At 35.6% G+C, this 20320-nt stretch overlaps 2 protein-coding genes across 38 annotated transcripts in view; one reads left to right on the forward strand and one right to left on the reverse strand.

Moving 5' to 3' along the window:
• RIMS2 (regulating synaptic membrane exocytosis 2) overlaps positions 1-20320 on the forward strand; it is a 570663-nt gene that overhangs the window by 317229 nt on the left and 233114 nt on the right. For 27 of the 37 annotated variants that reach the window (XM_073229945.1, XM_073229932.1, XM_073229926.1 and 24 more), the window contains 2 exons: positions 5807-5937; positions 10649-10820. In XM_073229945.1, the coding sequence (XP_073086046.1) occupies positions 5807-5937; positions 10649-10820 (303 nt within the window). Of the gene's footprint in view, positions 1-2136; positions 2185-5806; positions 5938-10648; positions 10821-20320 lie in introns of all 37 variants that reach the window. The other 10 variants (XM_073229921.1, XM_073229922.1, XM_073229923.1 and 7 more) reach the window with 1 other exon arrangement.
• The window catches only part of DPYS (dihydropyrimidinase), a 461295-nt gene that overhangs the window by 32069 nt on the left and 408906 nt on the right, over positions 1-20320 (reverse strand). The gene's annotated exons all lie outside the window — the stretch shown is intronic.

The raw sequence follows: 20320 nt of genomic DNA on the forward strand, positions 1-20320 counted from the left end.
ATGAAATGTGCAAATTACAATGAAAAACATCATACTTCACCATTCCTATATACAATTTCCAGAATTCATAGAGACAGAAAGCAGTTTAATAGCTGCCAGGAGTTGGGGCAATAAGGGAATGGGGGAGTGATTATTAAGAATACCTTTGTAGGGTATTCTTCTAGGGTGATCTCAGGGTGATAAGTTCTGAAGCGAGGGAAGTGGTGTGCACAGCATTGTGAGTGTAGTACATGCCACTGAATTGTACACTTTAAAATGGTTTGTATATTACTTGAATTTCACCTCCATTAAAAAATAAAGAAGTATGTTTTTATAGCAAGTTTAATGTATAAATTTATAGGTGAAGATTAGGTTTAACTTGCCATGGATTTTAGACAACTCATTTCAGAAATCTGAATTGCCTGTTTGAGATCATTATAGAAGATAGAAACTTTTTGCAATAAAGGATTAATTTATTTCAAAGTACTACTCCTTTTAAACTAAGTCTTTAGTTTATGAAGTAATATCTACTTGTAAAAATCTTCCATTACCTTGATATTTTGGGTTTAAAATAAGTGGAACAGGTGAGAGGGCAAAGGAAGTAAATCTATTTGTAGAGTACCTGGTTAGTCCCTTCAGCATGCCTAGGTAATCCTTTCCCCATTTGCTAGAGAATTATCCACCTAGGGTTATGCAGACAGGTAACAGTAACACACTCCCTATTTAAACACTTCCTCCTTTGGAAATTCTCCACACAAAAAGTAAGGCAGCTTAGATCTGAGACTTTGGTTTTTGGAGAGAGAGAAAGATAACACATATGATTGAATGATACTCTGCTTTTAAGGTCTGCTTTCCTTTGGGTTTTAGATTGACTGTCTTGAACAGTGTCTGTCTGATGATAGTTGAATTGGGCCACTGTTCTCCTAGGACCTATTTTCTATTTCCTTATAGCAGTGGAAAAGTCTGAATCCTTTAACTATTTATAACTTTGAATTAGACAATACAAACGTCATGAGAAATATGAGGAATAGGATGGAATCTTGGTGAAAGAAGCAGAATTAAATGCCTTGAAATTTTTTCTCAAACCCAGAGATATGCTTCTAATTTTGCTCCTAATTTAACTGTTGGTATGTCTTTAAAAAGGCACAAAATTCTAATTATTGTGGTGTCTTTTGGAAACTGTTTCAAAATCAAAACAAAATAAGTCAGAAAAGAAAGGAAATTCGGTTTTATTATAAGAATTTGAAATAGAATGATTCAGTCAGGACTGGGCTTTATTTTCTATCTTTATGCTATCTTTTGGTTTGCATTTAGGCAAGTGCATCTAGCCTTTTGTTATGTTACTGTTCTCTCATCCACAAACTGGAGATCATAGCAACTACCTTCTAATGTTGTTGGAGACAATGCACTTGAAATAAACTCTCGGTAAAGGCTTGAAGAAACAAACAACTGTATAAATAAAAAGACTTGAGATACCGTCATTAATAAGTGTAGTTAGCAATAGACAGTGTTATCTCAAGCGGTATATGATAAGTACCTGAAAATGGTGTTTAAATACTGGAACCTGGTATAGATTCTTAAGGTTTGAAATAGCTAATTCAGTGCATTCCAGCTCACTTATTTTTCTGTGTTTATCCTTTCAAGAAATGCTAAAGCTGACTTGGCTAATGTTATTTAGACTTTTGTTAGTAATGTCATTTTGGAGAAGTTATATAATTACTTCTACAAATGACTTTTCATTAATAATTCTGTAATGCATTTTCATCTAACTTCTTCTTGGACTATGCCTTTTTCTGTGCAGTGTGTTTAAGAGTGAAACCTGACATTTCTTTGCTTCCAGGTTTTGTTTACACTCATTCTTTCAGAATATTTGAGCCCAAATATGTTATTTTACATTCAGCCTTAATCTGTTATGTTGGTTACATTTAAAAATCAGATTTATAAATTCTAAGTTTTTATATAGTTTTATGTATTTTAGCATTTTGGAAAAATTATTTTATTCATTGCATTGAAGTACTTAATTTGGATATATATTGTTATGGAAAAGTTATATTTAAGGGATAGTTGTATGTGTTTTTTACTTTGGTCTTTTAGTTCCAGCGTGTTGTCCTTTTTGGTTTTGTTTTATTGCTTTTTTTCTTTAATTTTGCTTACCAGAGCCAAAGCCTTAGTAGAAGAACAACGCCTTTTGTTCCTAGGGTTCAGGTAAAGGCCTTGTCTGCCTGATAGAAACTAAAGTTGTGTTTTAACCCATATTTGTATGTTTCTGGAAAATGCATAGTAGGAAAAGTTTTTTTGGTATGTTGCTTTAAACCATATTATTGACTTTCCAAGCATTTTATGAGCCAGCTTGTAAAATTCTGCATGGGGATTCAACTACAATAAAAATTTAAAGAGACAATCTTTGTTAGTGATTTTATATGGTGAACTGAATACTAAAATTCCGTAGGTTTCATAGAGGCATTTCATGTAGATTCCATTTATATATGTAACATTGACAAAGAGCTAATTTTATACTGTTGATATTTTCCTTTATTACACTAAGGCTGCTGTCTCTTTAAATCATTCATTACGTCACTTAGCGTCCACATTCTCTTGCATTTTCCAAGCAATAACTCCTCGAGGAGATTGGCAAATAAATTTGTACCTTTTCTAAAATACAAATTTTATGTATATTATATATAAGATTCAACTTATGGAAATTTTATTACCTTGAGAGAACAAAATCACAATCCAATAAAATGTTTTGGGTTTATTTTGTTTACATTTTGTAATTATAATTCCACTTAATTTTACTGTCATACTTGAGTACAAGTTGTTTGCCTCTTTTCATTAAGAAATTCTTCTATGGTAAAGTAATAATATAGTTTTTTCAAAGTAGTATTATGCTTTCCTTGCTTTGCTGCATGTTTTTTGTTATTATTATTGGTTTTGAATAACACTACTTTTGGCTTAAATTTTAAAAATTAAAGTTCTAGTTAATATTATATAGTGTAAAATATTTACGTGTGCTACCTAGATTCTACTTAGGAAACTTAAAAGTGATCACATGGTAAAGCTGTAATGATAATTATATTAAAACAATTAAAGTAATGCCGAGATTTTTATTAACAAAATTAAAATAAAATAAGTATGTCTTATCTAGAATTGTGGAAATACACATGTTATATTTTAGGGAGTCAACAGATATTTTTTAACCATCCATTTAAAAAGCACAGATAGAAATTTGGGAATGTGATAAAATAATATAGCTAATAAAATAATTCTGTTTTGATATTGTGAATTGGATATCTATTAAAAACTTCAATGCAAGTCCTATATTATAAAATGAACATGAGGGCTATTGATCGATGCCAAATTTCAGACAGTTTATTAAAAAGTATAATATTGATAAAAAATCAGTAAAATTAAATTTACCTGTTTCATATTTATATTAAACATTTATATTTTTGTAAGGTATAACTTAATAAATTGTGAAGTATTGTGAAAATATGAAAGCCATATGCCTAAAATCTGTATGAGAAATGAGTATTATTAATAAGTAATGTTTTTGGTTTTCCATGGCATTAGAGAATCTAAAAAGAATACTCCTTTTCAAGCACTTGATATACATATCTTAAAAGTTTTGCTGAAATGATTTTCAAGGAGCAAAAATATTACCTCTGAAGATGGCAACAAGTGCTTAGTCTTAATCCCTCAATAAACAACTCACAAAAATCAGTAATTTGCTCCAATACTGATAGAGCTTAGTCTAATGATAATAATTGTTGATTCTCTCTTCTTAAATGTAGTTTATTGGAAAAAAATTTTCTTACTCTTTCAGAATCTTTATGTTTTTGTAGTGCCCAGTATTCATGTCATGATCCTCAGAGAAGGATTGTTAATATCATGGAAAAATAAGGCCTTATGCTTTTTTAGTGCTATAGAAAATAGAGAATATCAGAAATTAATCTGCTTTTGGTTACACATTTTAGAAGAACAATGTTATTTGACATCTCTGTGTCATTTCATATATGAGACACCCTTGTATTTCTTACTTTTTGTTTTCGCCTCATGTCTTTTGCCAGAAGAATAGTTTAGCTTCTTTTTTCCACTTATCTTCATCTGTATCTATGTTCTAGTATTGTCACACATTCAATATTTGAGGTTTTTCCATTCAAATGTTAGAGGCTTTTTTTTCAAGTTTTGATCCCGTTTCTCAAACTTCAGTGCCCATGAGAATCACTAGGAGAATTTATTAAAATGCAAATTCACAGCCCAGTCTGACTCATCAGGTGAGAGTTGGGCCACAGAAATTTGTAACTTTTTAACAAATAAGCCAGATAACACTGATGCAGAAAGTTTGTGAACCACAGTACTTGTCTAGAGACTACTTAGCAGCTCTATTAGGAAAACTTTATGTTACACAACAGGAAGATAATACCTGCTTGAAATATAAGGTTTTAACATAACATGAGGTGTAGTAATTATAATTTAAAAAATTTAGATACTTATTACTGTTATTCTTACAAGAGGGCTAATTCCATTTGACAAAAAAGAAAAATGCATAATTTTATATATTCTTCTGGGTCCTCAGTCTTTCTCTTCTGACTCAAGTCTTAGCCTCTCATTCTCTTAAGATATGAAGTGAGACTCAACAAAGACAAGTTAGAATTGGAACTGAGCTACCAATATATCATATGTAGATGCATATTTGTTTATATGATTTATTTATATATCCCAGAGCATGGCCCAGACTTGACCATATCTGTTTTGGAGAAGAGAGGAAAAGAAGGACTGACGTGAAATGTATATTAAATTGTTCTAAACTGCTGCAAACATTGTACATCCAATTTTAGAGGAAAAAAATTAACCCATTAAAAATAATATAACCATAAATTATGTATAAACCACAAATGTATATACTATATAAATACAGTTTTATTCCCAAATTTCAAATTTCTGATTCATTTTAATTTCAAGATAGTGATTAGCGATGTGCTGAGTTCGGAACCAAAACTGGTTCAGAGCCATAGTTATCACAGATCTTGACATGGTAGAATCAGCTAAGTAGGTGTGGGAGTGTTAGATATGTGTGTGGGAGGTGACAGTTGTTAAATGAAATGAATTTAGCAGCTGGATGTGAAGTTCCCATCCCTAATTAAGGCATAATAAAATTATTCACATTTTCTTATCTGAAATTATAAAATATAGCCCATTATTCTTACAGATGCAATGCATTTGCTTCACAAACAAAAATGAGACATTGTGTAAGAAAAATTTAAAAAGATGAATTTACTACAGTTTTAAATACAAATTTAAGGAGTCTGTTGACCAAAGTTACTAGTAATTTCCCCCTGCATAAAATCCTTAAAATGTCTTTTGCTATGGAATAATATAAACATTTGCTTAAATGTTCTCTATGAATGCCGTATAAATGAGTTATCTATTCAGTTCATTTTGAGTACTCATTCTGAAGTCACTGTAGTAGGGGAACTAAAATGAACTACAGTGATTCTTACATAAACATCAACACAGAGCAATCATTATATATAAAGTCCTTAGTTATGGTAGTGTAATTATTTATGTGCATGTTAATAAACAATGAAATTAGAATAACAGAAAGCCCAAGTTATTTATGAATCAACCCAAAATGTCTGAATTAATTCCTCTATTCATTGAAGTTATTATAGCATATCCTTTTATTTTAATTAACCACAATTTACTAAGTGAAATTTATGTTCTTTGCTAATACTAGTGTAAGAGAATGGGGCAAAGATTGGGAATGTAAACATTATGTTGTGGTAGTAAATGTTTGAGCTGATAGATGAATATTTTTGCTTTTCAGATAAAACTATGGTTTGACAAGGTGGGTCACCAATTAATAGTAACAATTTTGGGAGCTAAGGATCTCCCTTCCAGGGAAGATGGAAGACCAAGGAATCCTTATGTTAAAATTTACTTTCTTCCAGACAGAAGGTAGGAATATGAAATGAAATAAATGTTCTTGAAAATAAATGAGAAATGTTAATAGCAGTGGGTATTTCGATTCTGCATCACTTATATTTATATATCATACCAGTCAGATACTACTGAAGTTTAACATAAGCAGAATGATTCTTAGGAATCAAAATAGTGACAGTAAGTAAATACTTTGAAATTGTTTTAAAACTTACATCAAACATAGTATATTTTATTGAATGTTTATTTTAGGTTATGTGGGTTATTTCTTAAATAATGTATGTTTTCATTTATCAAAATCACTAAATATTATGCTTCATTAAGTAAAATGCATTTTTAACACAAACTACAAAGGCAGAAAGCTGGAAATGGTACTAAAGGTGTTGCCGGGCAGCTATGTCTGGGAAGGTCTCTTGCTGCAAACTCTTGACCTGGACATTGGGGGAGGGTTCTTGACTCTGAATGAGAAAGAATTCTTGAGTAGGTCCAATGAGTAGGTAAGGAAGACCTTTATTAAAGGAAGAGTAGCAAGGAATAGCAGCTGCTTTACAGGCAGCAGAGAGAAAGGAAGGGCAGAGAGAGGAAAGGGAAGCTCATTGAACTCCTGCTTGGCATAGGGCAAATACCTTGCCACCTCCTAAATCCAGTGTCCACTTAGATCTGCAAGGCATAGGAACTAAGCTCTTACCACCCTAGGATTTGGGGGAGGTTCAGAGCACTGGATGGAGTGAGAATATGTTCTGAGAACTTACCAAAGGCAAAGAAAGGAGATTTTCAGGCAGGCTACTAAAAAGCATGATATACACCTGCAGTCCTGTCCAGGTCACCCAGGCAATGGGGACTTGCAAGCCCAAACCAGAGCTGTCAGTAGACCCTCCCTACTTATCTGAAGTAGGACAGAGAGAGTGAAGACTTGTGCTTAAGTCTGAAAACTAGAATGAAATAGCAAAGTGACAAAGACACTTAAACCATTGGAAGAGTGCAGAGACAAAACACAGTAAGTTGAACAATGAGAAGGCTTTATTTAAAAGGTACACACTTGAAGAAAGGGGAGTGCAGGCAACCTCAGAGAGGAGGCACCCTGAAGGGCTTAGGATTCTGTCTTTTAAGGCTTTCAAGAATGAGGCAAAGGGCAGGGTGGAGGAGATTGTTCGGCGTAGGCTTGACTGTGGTATCATGATTTCTCTCAGCACCTAGAGACATTATGCCACTATCCACAGTCAGTCCTCTGGATGATTCTGTAAAATAAACTTAACACATGAAATTTACTGATCCTGTTGTTCTCCAAGATAGTGGTTTCCCTCAAACACTGGGGACATAGCAGTTAAGACTTCTTGTCCTGCCCTAAGATAGGGTGGGTTATTGTCTGATTACCAAATAATATGTTGGGAATCTTACCTCCTAAATCCCTGGTTTTTAAAATGGAATCTCAGCCTTCAGATGGAGTCCCTCCTGTTCTTACTATACTGTCTATATCTTGGAATTTTTCATCATAGTCAGGAGAAGCATCATGATGCTTATCCCATGTCCCTGCCCATGTCCTTGGGGACTCATCTATTCCTCTCCAGTTCTACCTCTCACTTAGATATTATTGCTGTATATTCTGAAAATAAATGAGTGTACTTTATACTTCATCACCCCATATCATCAAATAAAGTTTACCACTGGCCAAGCAGTATATCAGCTGCTTCAAGTAGTATTTGCTTTATGTCCATGCTAATCAATATAAATGATATCACTGTACTTGATTTAAATAGAGGAATTAAGATTGGAAAAATAGTTTATCAAACACTATCTATTCACTCAATTTCAGGCACAGAAAAAATAAAAGATTATTCAATAGGCACCATGAAAAAAGAAAGAGTTGATGGCATTAAATACCCTCTCCCCTACTACTCTGCGAAAAGTCTGGTCATTTTTCTGTGGTTGGAAGTGGCTGGGCATGTTGTCTTAAACATGTTTGTCCAGTTTTGCACCCTCATTTACTTAGTTCAAGTTGAAAGTCATCTGGGTTGAGTTGAGTGCCAAGATATCATTAGAAGAAAAATCAGAATAAAGAAAAGGACAGAAGACAAAGAAGTAGACAATTAACAAGGGCCTTACATTTTGTTTGATACATATTTGCAGAGGAAATTCCTCAGAAAATATGTCCAGGTGCCTTAACAGCTAAAGTTCTTAGAAATGTTTGCTATATAATTTTATCTTACAAAATTTGCTTGAAGAAAGTTGGTCTCTAACAACTTAGGCTGTCGTTTGGTGAAGGATACACCTTGAACTGCAGGAAAGGAAGAGAATATCCATATAAAGCTGTTAAATCTAACTTAAACTTCAGTTGATAACAGATGTCTCAGAAATACTCCATTTCCATCTATGCTTTTATGCACACTCATAGCTTAAATATTCTGCTTATTTAAACCTTTGAAGAAAAATGTTTGCCTTTATAATATGATACAAGTCTCAAATCATAGAATTTATTTCTTGATTATTTTTGTTTAGTTTTATTTTACATATCCCTGCACTCCACTTTCTGAGCAGATAGATCTTAAATGAAAGAGAATGTCCCTTTAACCACTCCTGCATATTCCAGATGTAATGTTTTTAATCTTTTTCATGACACCAATATAAAGAATATTTAGGCAAGTTTGTAGATTACTTTATTGATAAAGTTGGGTTAGGTTTTCTTTAACAGAGAGAAAATAATTCTTTGGTTAACTCAGAATTATACATTATCATTGCAACAAAATTTTTTTTCTTTTGCTGTTGACACAAGTTTTTACACATGAATAAAGGACTTTTAATATTTTTGGTATGAATTACTTTATTTTTCTTGACAATGTTTTTGAGAGACAAACTACTTATTAACTGAATGTAAGAACAACAGATGCCTTTTTATTGATAAGTACCCTTAGCCAAGTGAGGGTACATAGAGATTTAGTCTAGTATGTCACTTAAGCCATTCAAAACATTTTCTAAATAATGTACTGTGTATCCTAAAAAATAGCTGTGTGTGCTTTACAATCTTTTTTTATATCTCGAGGTAAAGTTGGTTACCATTCAAGATATATTTCTTTCTTTCATTTTGAGTGAAAACATGGTATTTGCATACTATTACTAAGTTAAGTTAAATGGAAACCAAAAGTGTTACGGGTTGAGTTTGTTATCCTCTGTTTTGTCCCCAGTGTAATAAAGAATTGAAAGGCAGAGACACAATAGCGAAGGAGAGTGAAAGTTTCATTTGAATATACTCCAAGGGAGTAGCGGGCCAGAGTCAAGGTAGACAAAGGCATGGAACTTTTAGAGGAGGGTCTATTTATCATGACCTAGCTGGGAGGCACTTCTTTGATTGACAGGGTGAGGTCATTTAGTTGACAGTTCTAGTTATATAGCCATTCCTCTTGGTGCATATGTCTTTTACCTAAATGCACACAGAAAAGCCCACGGGTGGTGGAGGGAGCAAAACCGTAATTTTATTTTAATGAATTTATGAAGAGGTGTGGTTTGAGGGATTCTTAGTTTTGTTCAGTTGTGCCTGCATTGAGACCTGAACTCAATAGACAGGAAGTTATCTCCCTGTAAAGCCTTTGTTGTTTTCACATAGGACTCTTTACCTGGACAGAGTTTGGGCAGTTTTTACCTTGAACCTTATCTTCTCCTTCCCTGGCTGCTCATGTCTACCTTTCTACCTAACAAAAGTACTGGTAACATGAAAATAAATAGAAAAAGCTTTACATTAGATTTTGGTTTTTCTAGAGAAGTTAACTACATTCTCAAGAATTTAATGATGCTGTTAGTGATCACTTCCAATAGGCTCTCCAGAAAGCTTAAGGTTTCCTTCCTAGATGATTTGCTTCCTGTTCAGCCATTGATCCTCTCTAATAAGTTAGAGTAGTGATCTCTATAAGGAATGGGTGTGCCCAGGAGTTGAGTCATCTGTCAGAGTTCATGAACAATTTGAATTAAAAAATTTTTTTAATTTTAATTTTTGTTTAATTTACTAGTGGGCACAACATGTTAGGAAAACAGTATAGTAATACATGTATATCATTCATAAATATATGTGCATATAATAGAATGCATTGTCAAAAACTTACTGGATAGAGATAGGCAATGTAAAGAAGTGTGGAAGACTCTTGAGCTGGAAGTCCCATCTTTAAGGGATGGGCAGCTTTCATTTCAAGCCTGCATTACAGTGGCTACCTCACACAGAAATAATTTTACAGTGTTTTTAAAGACCTGATGACTGTCAGATTGGCAAGTGTGTGTTTTTTGTATATAAGAAAATAACTTGATAAGATGTAATTACAATTGGTCATTAGCTAAACTATGTGGATGTGAAGTTGTGAACGTAACAATTTAGGAGATATTTGGTATCAGTTTTCAGTACTTTGAGTGAGTAGTATATGTAATGATACTGGTTAACTTCTATTTTCATTTCTAATAGGGCAATATATTAAAAGAATTTTAGTGTTAAGATTCTTCAATTTTTAATTAAGTTTTTAATTCAGTTTTTAATGATCTGTCATGGATAGATCTCAAATTTATTGAAGTATTGATTGCTCTTATAATGTGATATATATCTTACAAATTTTTATAGTAATTTTAAGGATCATGGTATTTTTAACATGGTAAATTTGTGATAAGACTTTACTCCAAGAAATTTTAAACTTATAATTTTTAGGGCAAAACTTAAAGGTTTATAGAAATTCCCATACTTTTATTTTTATCATAGTGATAAAAACAAGAGAAGAACTAAAACAGTGAAGAAAACACTGGAACCTAAATGGAACCAAACATTCATTTATTCTCCTGTCCACCGAAGAGAATTTCGGGAACGAATGCTAGAGATTACCCTTTGGGATCAAGCTCGAGTTCGAGAGGAAGAAAGTGAATTCTTAGGAGAGGTATCTAGAATTTTTAAATTTTGTTATCATAAATCTACAATTACATGAAGAACATTATGTTTACTACGCTCCCCTGTTCACCAAGCCCCCCACCCCCACCCCATTATAGTCACTGTCCATCAGTGTGGTAAGATGCTATAGAATCACTACTTGTCTTCACTGTGTTGCACAGCCCTCCCCGTGCCCCCCCACATGCTAATTATACATGCTAATCGTAATACCCCCTTTCTTTTTCCCTGACCTTATCCCTCCCTTCCCACCCAACCTCCCCAGTCCCTTTCCCTTTGGTAACTGTTAGTCCATTCTTGGGTTCTGTGACTCTGCTGCTGTTTAGTTCCTTCAGTTTTTCTTTATTCTCACTCCACATATGAGTGAAATCATTTGATACTTGTCTTTCTCCGCCTGGCTTATTTCACTGAGCATAATACCCTCTAGCTCCATTCATGTTGTTGCAAATGGTAGGATTTGCTATCTTCTTATGACTGAATAATATTCCATTGTGTATATGTACCACATCTTCTTTATCCATTCACCTACTGATGGACATTTAGGTTGCTTCCATTTCTTGGCTACTGTAAATAGTGCCACGATAAACATAGGGGTGCATCTGTCTTTTTCAAACTGGGCTGCTGCATTCTTACGGTAAATTCCTGGAAGTGGAATTCCAGAGTCAAATGGTATTTCTATTTTGAGCTTTTTGAGGAACCTCCACACTGCTTTCCTTAATGGCTGAACTAATTTACATTCCCACCAGCAGTGTAGGAGGGTTCCCCTTTCTACACAACCTCGCCAACATGTGTTGTTTTTTGTCTTTTGGATGGTGGTGATCCTTACTGGTGTGAGGTGATATCTCATTGTGGTTTTAATTTGCATTTCTCTGATGACTAGTCATGTGGAGCATCTTTTCATGTGTCTGTTGGCCATCTGAATTTCTTCTTTGGAGAATGTCTGTTCAGCTCCTCTGCCCATTTTTTAATTGGATTATTTGCTTTTTGTTTGTTGAGGGTGTGTGAGCTCTTTATATATTTTGGATGTCAACCCTTTATCGGATCTGTCATTTATGAATATATTCTCCCATACTGTAGGGTACCTTTTTGTTCTATTGATGGTGTCCTTTGCTGTTCAGAAGCATTTCAGCTTGATATAGTCCCACTTGTTCATTTTTGCCTTTGTTTCCCTTGCCCGGGGAAATATGTTCATGAAGAAGTTGCTCATGTTTATGTCCAAGAGATTTTTGCCTATGTTTTTTTCTAGGAGTTTTATGGTTTCATGACTTACATTCAAGTCTTTGATCCATTTCAAATTTACTTTTGTGTCTGGGGTTAGATAGTGATCCAGTTTCATTCTCTTACATGTAGCTGTCCAGTTTTGCCAGCACCATCTGTTGAAGAGACTGTCATTTCCTCATTGTATGTCCATGGCTCCTTTATCGTATATTAATTGATCATATATGTTTGGGTTAATGTCTGGAGTCTCTATTCTGTTCCACTTGTCTGTGGGTCTGTTCTTGTGCCAGTACCAAATTGTCTTGATTACTATGGCTTTGTAGTAGAGCTTGAAGTTGGGGAGCCAGATCCCCCCCCCCCACTTTATTCTTCCTTCTCAGGATTTCTTTAGCTATTTGGGGTCTTTGGTGTTTCCATATGAATTTTTGAAGTATTTATTCCAGTTCATTGAAGAATGTTGTTGGTAATTTGATAGGGATTGCTTTGGGCAGGATCGCCATTTTGACGATATTGATTTTTCCTAGCCAAGAGCATGGGATGAGTTTCCATTTGTTAGTGTCCTCTTTAATTTCTCTTAAGAGTGTCTTATAGTTTTCAGGGTCTAGGTCTTTCACTTCCTTGGTTATGTTTATTCCTAGGTATTTTATTATTTTTGATGCAAATGTGAATGGAATTGTTTTCCTGATTTCTCTTCCTATTTTCTAATAGAAAAGAAAAGTGTATAGGAAAGCCACAGATTTCTGTGTGCTAATTTTGTATCCTGCAACTTTGCTGTATTCCAATATCAGTTCTAGTAGTTTTGAAATGGAGTCTTTAGGGTTTTTTATGTACAGTATCATGTCATCTGCAAATAGTGACAGTTTAACTTCTTCTTTACCAATTTGGATTGGTTGTATTTCTATGTTTTGTCTAATTGCTATGGCTAGGACCTCCAGTACTATGTTGAATAACAGTGGGGAGAGTGGGCATCCCTGTCCTGTTCCCGATCTCAGAGGAAAAGCTTTCAGCTTCTCGCTGTTCAGTATGATGTTGGCTGTGGGCTTATCATATATGGCCTTTATTATGTTGAGGTACTTGCCCTCTATACCCATTTTGCTGAGAGTTTTTATCATGAATAGATGTTGAATTTTGTCGAATGCTTTTTCAGCATCTATGGAGGTGATCATATGGTTTTTGTCGTTCTTTTTTTTGATGTGGTGGATGATATTGATGGATTTTCGAATGTCGTACCATCCTTGCATCCCTGGGATGAATCCCACTTGGTCATGGTGTATGATCCTTTTGATGTATTTTTGAATTTGGTTTGCCATATTTTGTTGAGTATTTTTGCATCTACGTTCATCAGGAATATTGGTCTGTAATTTTCTTTTTTGGTGGGGTCTTTGCCTGGTTTGGTATTAGGGTAATGTTGGCTTCCTATAATGAGTTTGGGAGTATTCCCTCCTCTTCTATTTTCTGGAAAACTTTAAGGAGAATGGGTATTATGTCTTCTCTGTATGTCTGATAAAATTCCAAGGTAAATCCATCTGGCCCGGGGGTTTTGTTTTTGGGGAGTTTTTTGATTACCACTTCAGTTTCTTTGCTGGTAATTGTTTTGTTTAGATTTTGTGTTTCTTCCTTGGTCAGTCTTGGAAGGTTGTATTTTTCTAAGAAGTCCATTTCTTCTAGGTTTTCCAGCATGTTTGGATATAGGTTTTTGTAGTGTTCTTTAATAATTCTTTGTATTTCTATGGGGTCCGTTGTGACTATTCCTTTCTCGTTTCTGATTCTGTTGATGTGTGTTGATTCTCTTAATAAGTCTGGCTAGAGCCTTATCTATTTTGTTTATTTTCTCAAAGAACCAGCTCTTGGTTTCATTGATTTTTTTCTATTGTTTTATTCTTAATTTTATTTATTTCTTCTCTGATCTTTATTATGTCCCTCCTTCTGCTGACTTTAGGCCTCATTTGTTCTTCTTTTTCCAATTTTGATAGTTGTTATGTTAGACTATTCATTTGGGATTGTTCTCCCTTCTTTAAATATGCCTGGAATGCTATATACTTTCCTCTTAAGACTGCTTTTTCTGCGTCCCACAGAAGTTGGGGATTTGTGTTGTTGTTGTCATTTGTTTCCATATTTCCTTGATCTCCATTTTAATTTGCTCGTTGATCCATTGATCATTTAGGAGCATGTTGTTAAGCCTCCATGTGTTTATGAGCCTTTTTGCTTTCTTTGTACAATTTATTTCTAGTTTTATACCTTTGTGGTCTTAAAAGTTGGTTGATAGGATTTCAATCTTTTGGAATTTACTGAGGCTCTTTTTGTGGCCTAGTATGTGGTCTATTCTGGAGAATATTCCATGTGTACTTGAGAAGAATGTGTATCCTGTTGCTTTTGGATATAGAGTTCTATAGATGTCTGTTAGGTCCATATGTTCTAGTGTGTTGTTTAGTGCCTCTGTGTCTTTACTTATTTTCTGTCTGGTGGATCTATCCTTTGGGGTAAGTGGTGTTTTGAAGTCTCCTAAAATGAATGCATTGCATTCCATTTCCTCCTTTAGTTCTGTTAGTATTTGTTTCACATATGCTGGTGCTCCTGTGTTGGGTACATATATATTTAGAATGGTTATATCCTCTTGTTGGACTGAGCCCTTTATCATTATGTAATGTCCTTCTTTATCTCTTGTTACTTTCTTTGTTTTGAAGTCTATTTTGTCTGATACTATTACTGCAACACCTGCTTTTTTCTCCCTGTTGTTTGCATGGAATATCTTTTTCCATCCCTTGACTTTTAATCTTTGCATGTCTTTGGGTTTGAGTTGGGTCTCTCGTAAGCAGCATATAGATGGGTCTTGCTTTTTCATCTATTCTACTACTCTGTGTCTTTTGATTGGTGCATTCACTCCATTTACATTTAGGGTGACTATTGAGTTATATGTACTTATTGCCATTGCAGGCTTTAGATTCGTGGTTACCAAAGGTTCAAGGTTAGCTTCTTTAGTATCTTACTGCCTAACTTAACTCACTTATTGAGCTGTTATAGACATTGTCTGGTGATTCTTCATTTCTCTCCCTTCTTATTCCTCCTCCTCCATTCTTTATATGTTGGCTGTCTTATTCTGTGCTCTTTTGCATTTCTTTTAACTGCTTTTGTGGGTAGTTGATTTTATTTTTTGCCTTTAGTTAGTATTTGGTTGGTCTGCTCTCTTTGTTCTGATTTTGTTTTCTCTGGTGACATCTGTTTAGCCTTAGGAGTGCTCCCATCTAGAGCAGTCCCTCTAAAATACCCTGTGCAGGTGGTTTGTGGGAGGCAAATTCCCTCAACTTTTGCTTGTCTGGAAATTGTTTAATCCCTCCTTCATATTTAAATGATAATCGTGCTGGATACAGTATTCTTGATTCAAGGATCTTCTGTTTCATTGCATTAAATATATCATTCCATTCTCTTCTGGCCTGTAAGGTTTCTGTTGAGAAATCTGATGATAACCTGATGGGTTTTCCTTTGTAGGTGACCGTTTTCCTCTCTCTAGCTGCCTTTAAAACTCTATCTTTGTTCTTAATCTTTGCCATTTTAATTATTATGTGTCTTGGTGTTGTTGTCTTTGGGTCCTTTCTGTTGGGAGTTCTGTGTACTTCCATGGTCTGAACAATTATTTCTTCCCGCAGTTTGGGGAAGTTTTCAGCAATTATTTCTTCAAATATACTTTCTATTTCTTTTTCTCTCTCTCTCTTCTTCTTCTAGTACCACTATAATGTGAATATTCTTCCATTTGGATTGGTCACACAATTCTCTTAATATTGTTTCATTCCGGGAGACCCTTTTATCTCTCTCTGCTTCAGCTTCTATGCGTTCCTGTTCTCTGGTTTCTGTTCCATCAATGGCCTTTTGCATCTTATCCATTCTGCTTATATAAATCCTTCCAGAGATTGTTTCATTTCTGTAATCTCCTTCTGGACGTCATCCTTTAACTCTTGCATATTTCTCTGCAGCTCCATCAGCATGGTTATGACCTTTATTTTGAATTCTTTTTTAGGGGGATTGGTTAGGTCTATCTCCCCAAATTCCTTCTCAGGGGAGGATGTCTGGGTTAGTCTCGTCTGTATCAAATTCTTCTGCCTTTTCATGGCGATAGACGTGTTTGTGGGGAGCTGGCCCATGTGTTGGCTGGGAGAATGTCCCTTCTTGCTGGTTTGTGGCCTTCCTCTCCTTGGAGAACGGTGAACCCTAGCGGCTTGTGCTGGGCAGCTGCACACAGACGGGGTTTCTAATTTTTGCTTGGCCCCTGTGGAAGAATCTCTGCCCTGCTGCTGTGGGTGTGGCCACCTCAGGCTTCTGCTCCACTATGGTGGAGCAGTGTCGGAGGGTAAACGGGCAGGAGGCTGTTGATCTCCATGAGGGGCCTCCAAGCAGCGCTGCCCCTCAGGGGGTTAGGGTGCTCGGAGTTCCCCGGGATTCCCAGCTGCTGGGCTAAGTGTCCCGGAATGTTCCCATCCAGCTGTGGGGTCCCTGTCCCATTAAGTCTTTCAAAAACATTCACTTTTCTTTGTCCCCAGGGTGCCAGCTGCGGGGATCCACTTGCACGTTTTACTGTCCCGTTTCCTTAGTATCCAGCACCCCATGCACTGTGTGTCTGCCCTCCTGTGCAGATGGCTAGGGCTGGGTGTTTAGCAGTCCTGAGCTCCCTCTACCTCCCCGCTCCAACTCCTCTCCTCCTGCTGGGAGCTGGGGTGAGGGGCACTCGGGTCCCACCAGGCTGCGGCTTGTATCTTACCCCCTTCGCGAGGTGCTGGGTTCTCGGAGTTGTAGATGTAGCCTGGCTGTTTTCCTGTACCTTCTGTTCTCTCTTTTAGGGATAGTTGTATTTGTTGAATTTTCAAAAATACATATGGTTTTGGGACAAGACTTCTGCTGCTCTTCTCATACTGCCATCTTCCAGAATTATTTTAAAGCATTGATTATTCATGACATTTTGAATACTTTTGTTTATAAGGGTATTAGTAAAATTTCATTTTTAATATCTGCAAGAGTAAACATAATTCCGTAACAGAATGAGTTTAGCTACTGCTGTAAGTCAAAACATACTGATGCCATAAAAAATAATGGTTCTAAATACTCTGACAGTTTTTACACGTTCACTCCTATTGTAGAAATCTGTGTTGAATGATGAAAGGTTGCTTTGTAGTTTACGAATATATTGCTATGTTTTATAGTGTCTGTGTATCATTTTGGTTTACTGAATCAATTGTACCACTACTAGGTTAATCATTCATTCATGGATTATTTTTTTTAAGCTCTGTAATTCATCTGTAATGTGCTAAGGACCAAGGCTTCAAAGGTAAATAAGGTGTGTTATTTCCTTCAAGGATTTATAATCTGCTGGGGATACAGATAAATCAATAGGTAATTATATCATTGTATGGCACATGATGTTGCAGGGAAAAAGCAGTAGGAATACGTGCTGGGCAGGGGAGGGGAAGTGGTCCAGGGAAGGCTCCACAGAGAAAGTGAAATTTAGCAAAATCAAGGAGAGTGAAGTTCCTGCAGCTGGTATAACAAGATACTAGAGTTGAAGGGGTTTTGGACAACTTGCACTGAAATTGGAAGGGGAAGTGGTAAAAGAAGAGGATCGAGGATTAAACGGACACCAACTAGGTCATGTCTCTTAATATGTCATATTAAGTTTGGATTTTATCCTGTGTTAATAGGAACAAATGATAGATTTTTTTTTTTCTCCTGGAAGAATTTTTTTTTTATTTTTACATTTTAAAATAACAAAGTAATGAATATTTATTGTAAATAATTTGGAAAAAGTCAGGAAAATACAAAGAGCAAGATAAAACATATCCATAAACCCTTTCAACCCAGAGAGACTCACTGGTAGCATGTTGGTACAAATATTCCCAGTCCTTTTTCTTTTTTAAATTTTTTATTAAGGTATGATTGATATACACTCTTATGGAGGTTTCACATGAAAAAAACGGTGTGGTTACTACATTTACCCATATTACCAAGTCCTCACCCATACCCCAATGCAGTTACTGTCCATCAGTGCAGCAAGTTGCCAGAGATCCACTATGTTCCTTCTCTGTGATGCACTGTTTTTCCCATGACCCCCCACATCATGTGTACTAAATATAATACCCCTCAGTCCCTTTCTCCCTCCCTCCCACCCACCCTCCCACACCCCTCCCGTTTGGTAACCACTAGTTCATTCTTGGAGTCTCTGAGTCTGCTGTCATTTTATTCATTCAGTTTTGCTTCATTGTTATACTCCAAAAATGAGGGAAATCATTTGGCATTTGTCTTTCTCCACCTGGCTTATTTCACTGAGCATAATGTCCTCAAGCTCCGTCCATGTTGTTGCAAATGGTAGGATTTGTTTCTTTCTTACGGCTGAATAATATTCCATTGTGTACATGTACCACATCTTCTTTATCCATTCATCTACAGATGGACACTTAGGTTGCTTCCATATCTTCACTAGTGTAAAAAGTGCTGCGATAAACATAGGGGTGCATATGTCTTTTTGACTCTGAGAATTTGTATTCTTTGGGTAAATTCCCAGGAGTGGTATTCCAGGGTCAAATGGTATTTCTATTTTTAGTTTTTTGAGGAACCTCCATATTGCTTTCCACAATGGTTGAACTAGCTTACATTCCCACCAGCAGTGTAGGAGGGTTCCCCTTTGTCTGCATCCTTGCCAGCATTTGTTGTTCTTAGTCTTTTCAATACTGCCCATCCTTACTGGTGTGAGGTGATATCTCATTGTGGTTTTAATTTGCATTTCCCTGATGATTAGTGATGTGGAGCATCTTTTCATGGCCACCTGAATTTCTTCTTTGGAGAACTGTCTCTTCATATCCTCTGCCCATTTGTTAATTGGGTTATTTGCTTTTTGGGTGTTGAGGTGTATAAGTTCTTTATATATTTTGGATGTTAACCCCTTGTTGGATATGTCATTTACAAATACATTCTCCATACTGTAGGATGCCTTTTTGTTTTGTTGATGATGTCCTTTGCCATGCAAAAAATTTTTAGTTTGATGTAGTCCCATGAGTTCATTTTTGCTTTTGTTTCCCTTTCTCAAGGAGATAGGTTCAGGAAGAAGTTGCTCATGCTTATTTTCAGATGTTTGCCTATGTTGTCTGCTAAGGATTTTATGGTTTCATGACTTACATTCAAGTCTTTAATCCATTTCAAGTTTACTTTTGTGTATGGGTTTAAACAATAATCCAGTTTCATTCTCTTGCATGTAGCTGTCCAGTTTTGTCAACACCAGCTGTTGAAGAGGCTGTCATTTCCTCATTGTATGTCCATGGCTCCTTTATCATATATTACTTGACCATATAAGGTTGGGTTTATATCACGGCTCTCTAGTCTGTTCCATTGGTCTGTGGGTCTGTTCTTGTGCCAGTACCAAATTGTCCTGATTACTGTGGCTTTGTAGTAGAGCTTGTAGTTGGGGAGCGTAATTCCCCCTGCTTTATTCTTCCTTCTCAGGATTGCTTTGACTATTCAAGGTCTTTTGTGGTTCCACATGAATTTTAGGATGATTTTCTCTAGTTCATTGAAGAATGCTGTTGGTATTTTGATAAGAATTGCATTGAATCTATAGATTGCTTTAGGCAGGATGGCCATTTTGCAATATTATTTCTTCCTATCCATGAGCATGGAATGTGTTTCTATTTATTGGTATCTTCTTTAATTTCTCTCATGAGTGTCTTGTAGTTTTCAGAGTATAGGTCTTTCACTTCCTTGGTTAGGTTTATTCCTAGGTATTTTACTCTTTTTGATGCAATTGTGAATGGAATTGTTTTCCTGATTTCTCTCTCTGCTAGTTCATTGTTAGTGTATAGGAACGCCACAGATTTCTGTGTATTAATTTTGTATCCAGTAACTTTGCTGAATTCAGATATTAGATCTAGTAATTTTGGAGTGGATTCTTTTGGGCTTTTTATGTACAATATCAAGTCATCTGCAAACAGGGACAGTTTAACTTCTTCCTTGCCAATCTGTATGCCTTTTATTTCTTTGTGTTGTCTGCTTGCCATGGCTAGGACCTCCAGTACTACGTTGAATAGAAGTGGGGTGAGTGGGCATCCTTGTCTTGTTCCCCATCTTAAAGGAAAAGCTTTCAGCTTCTTGCTTTTCAGTATAATGTTGGCTGTGGGTTTGTCATATATGGTCTTTATTATGTTGAGGTACTTACCCTCTATACCCATTTTGTTGAGAGTTTTTATCATGATTAGATGTTGAATTTTGTCAAATGCTTTTTCTGCATCTATGGAGATGATT

Source organism: Manis javanica, chromosome 2, assembly GCF_040802235.1.
Source record: "Manis javanica isolate MJ-LG chromosome 2, MJ_LKY, whole genome shotgun sequence".
Lineage (NCBI taxonomy): Eukaryota > Metazoa > Chordata > Mammalia > Pholidota > Manidae > Manis > Manis javanica.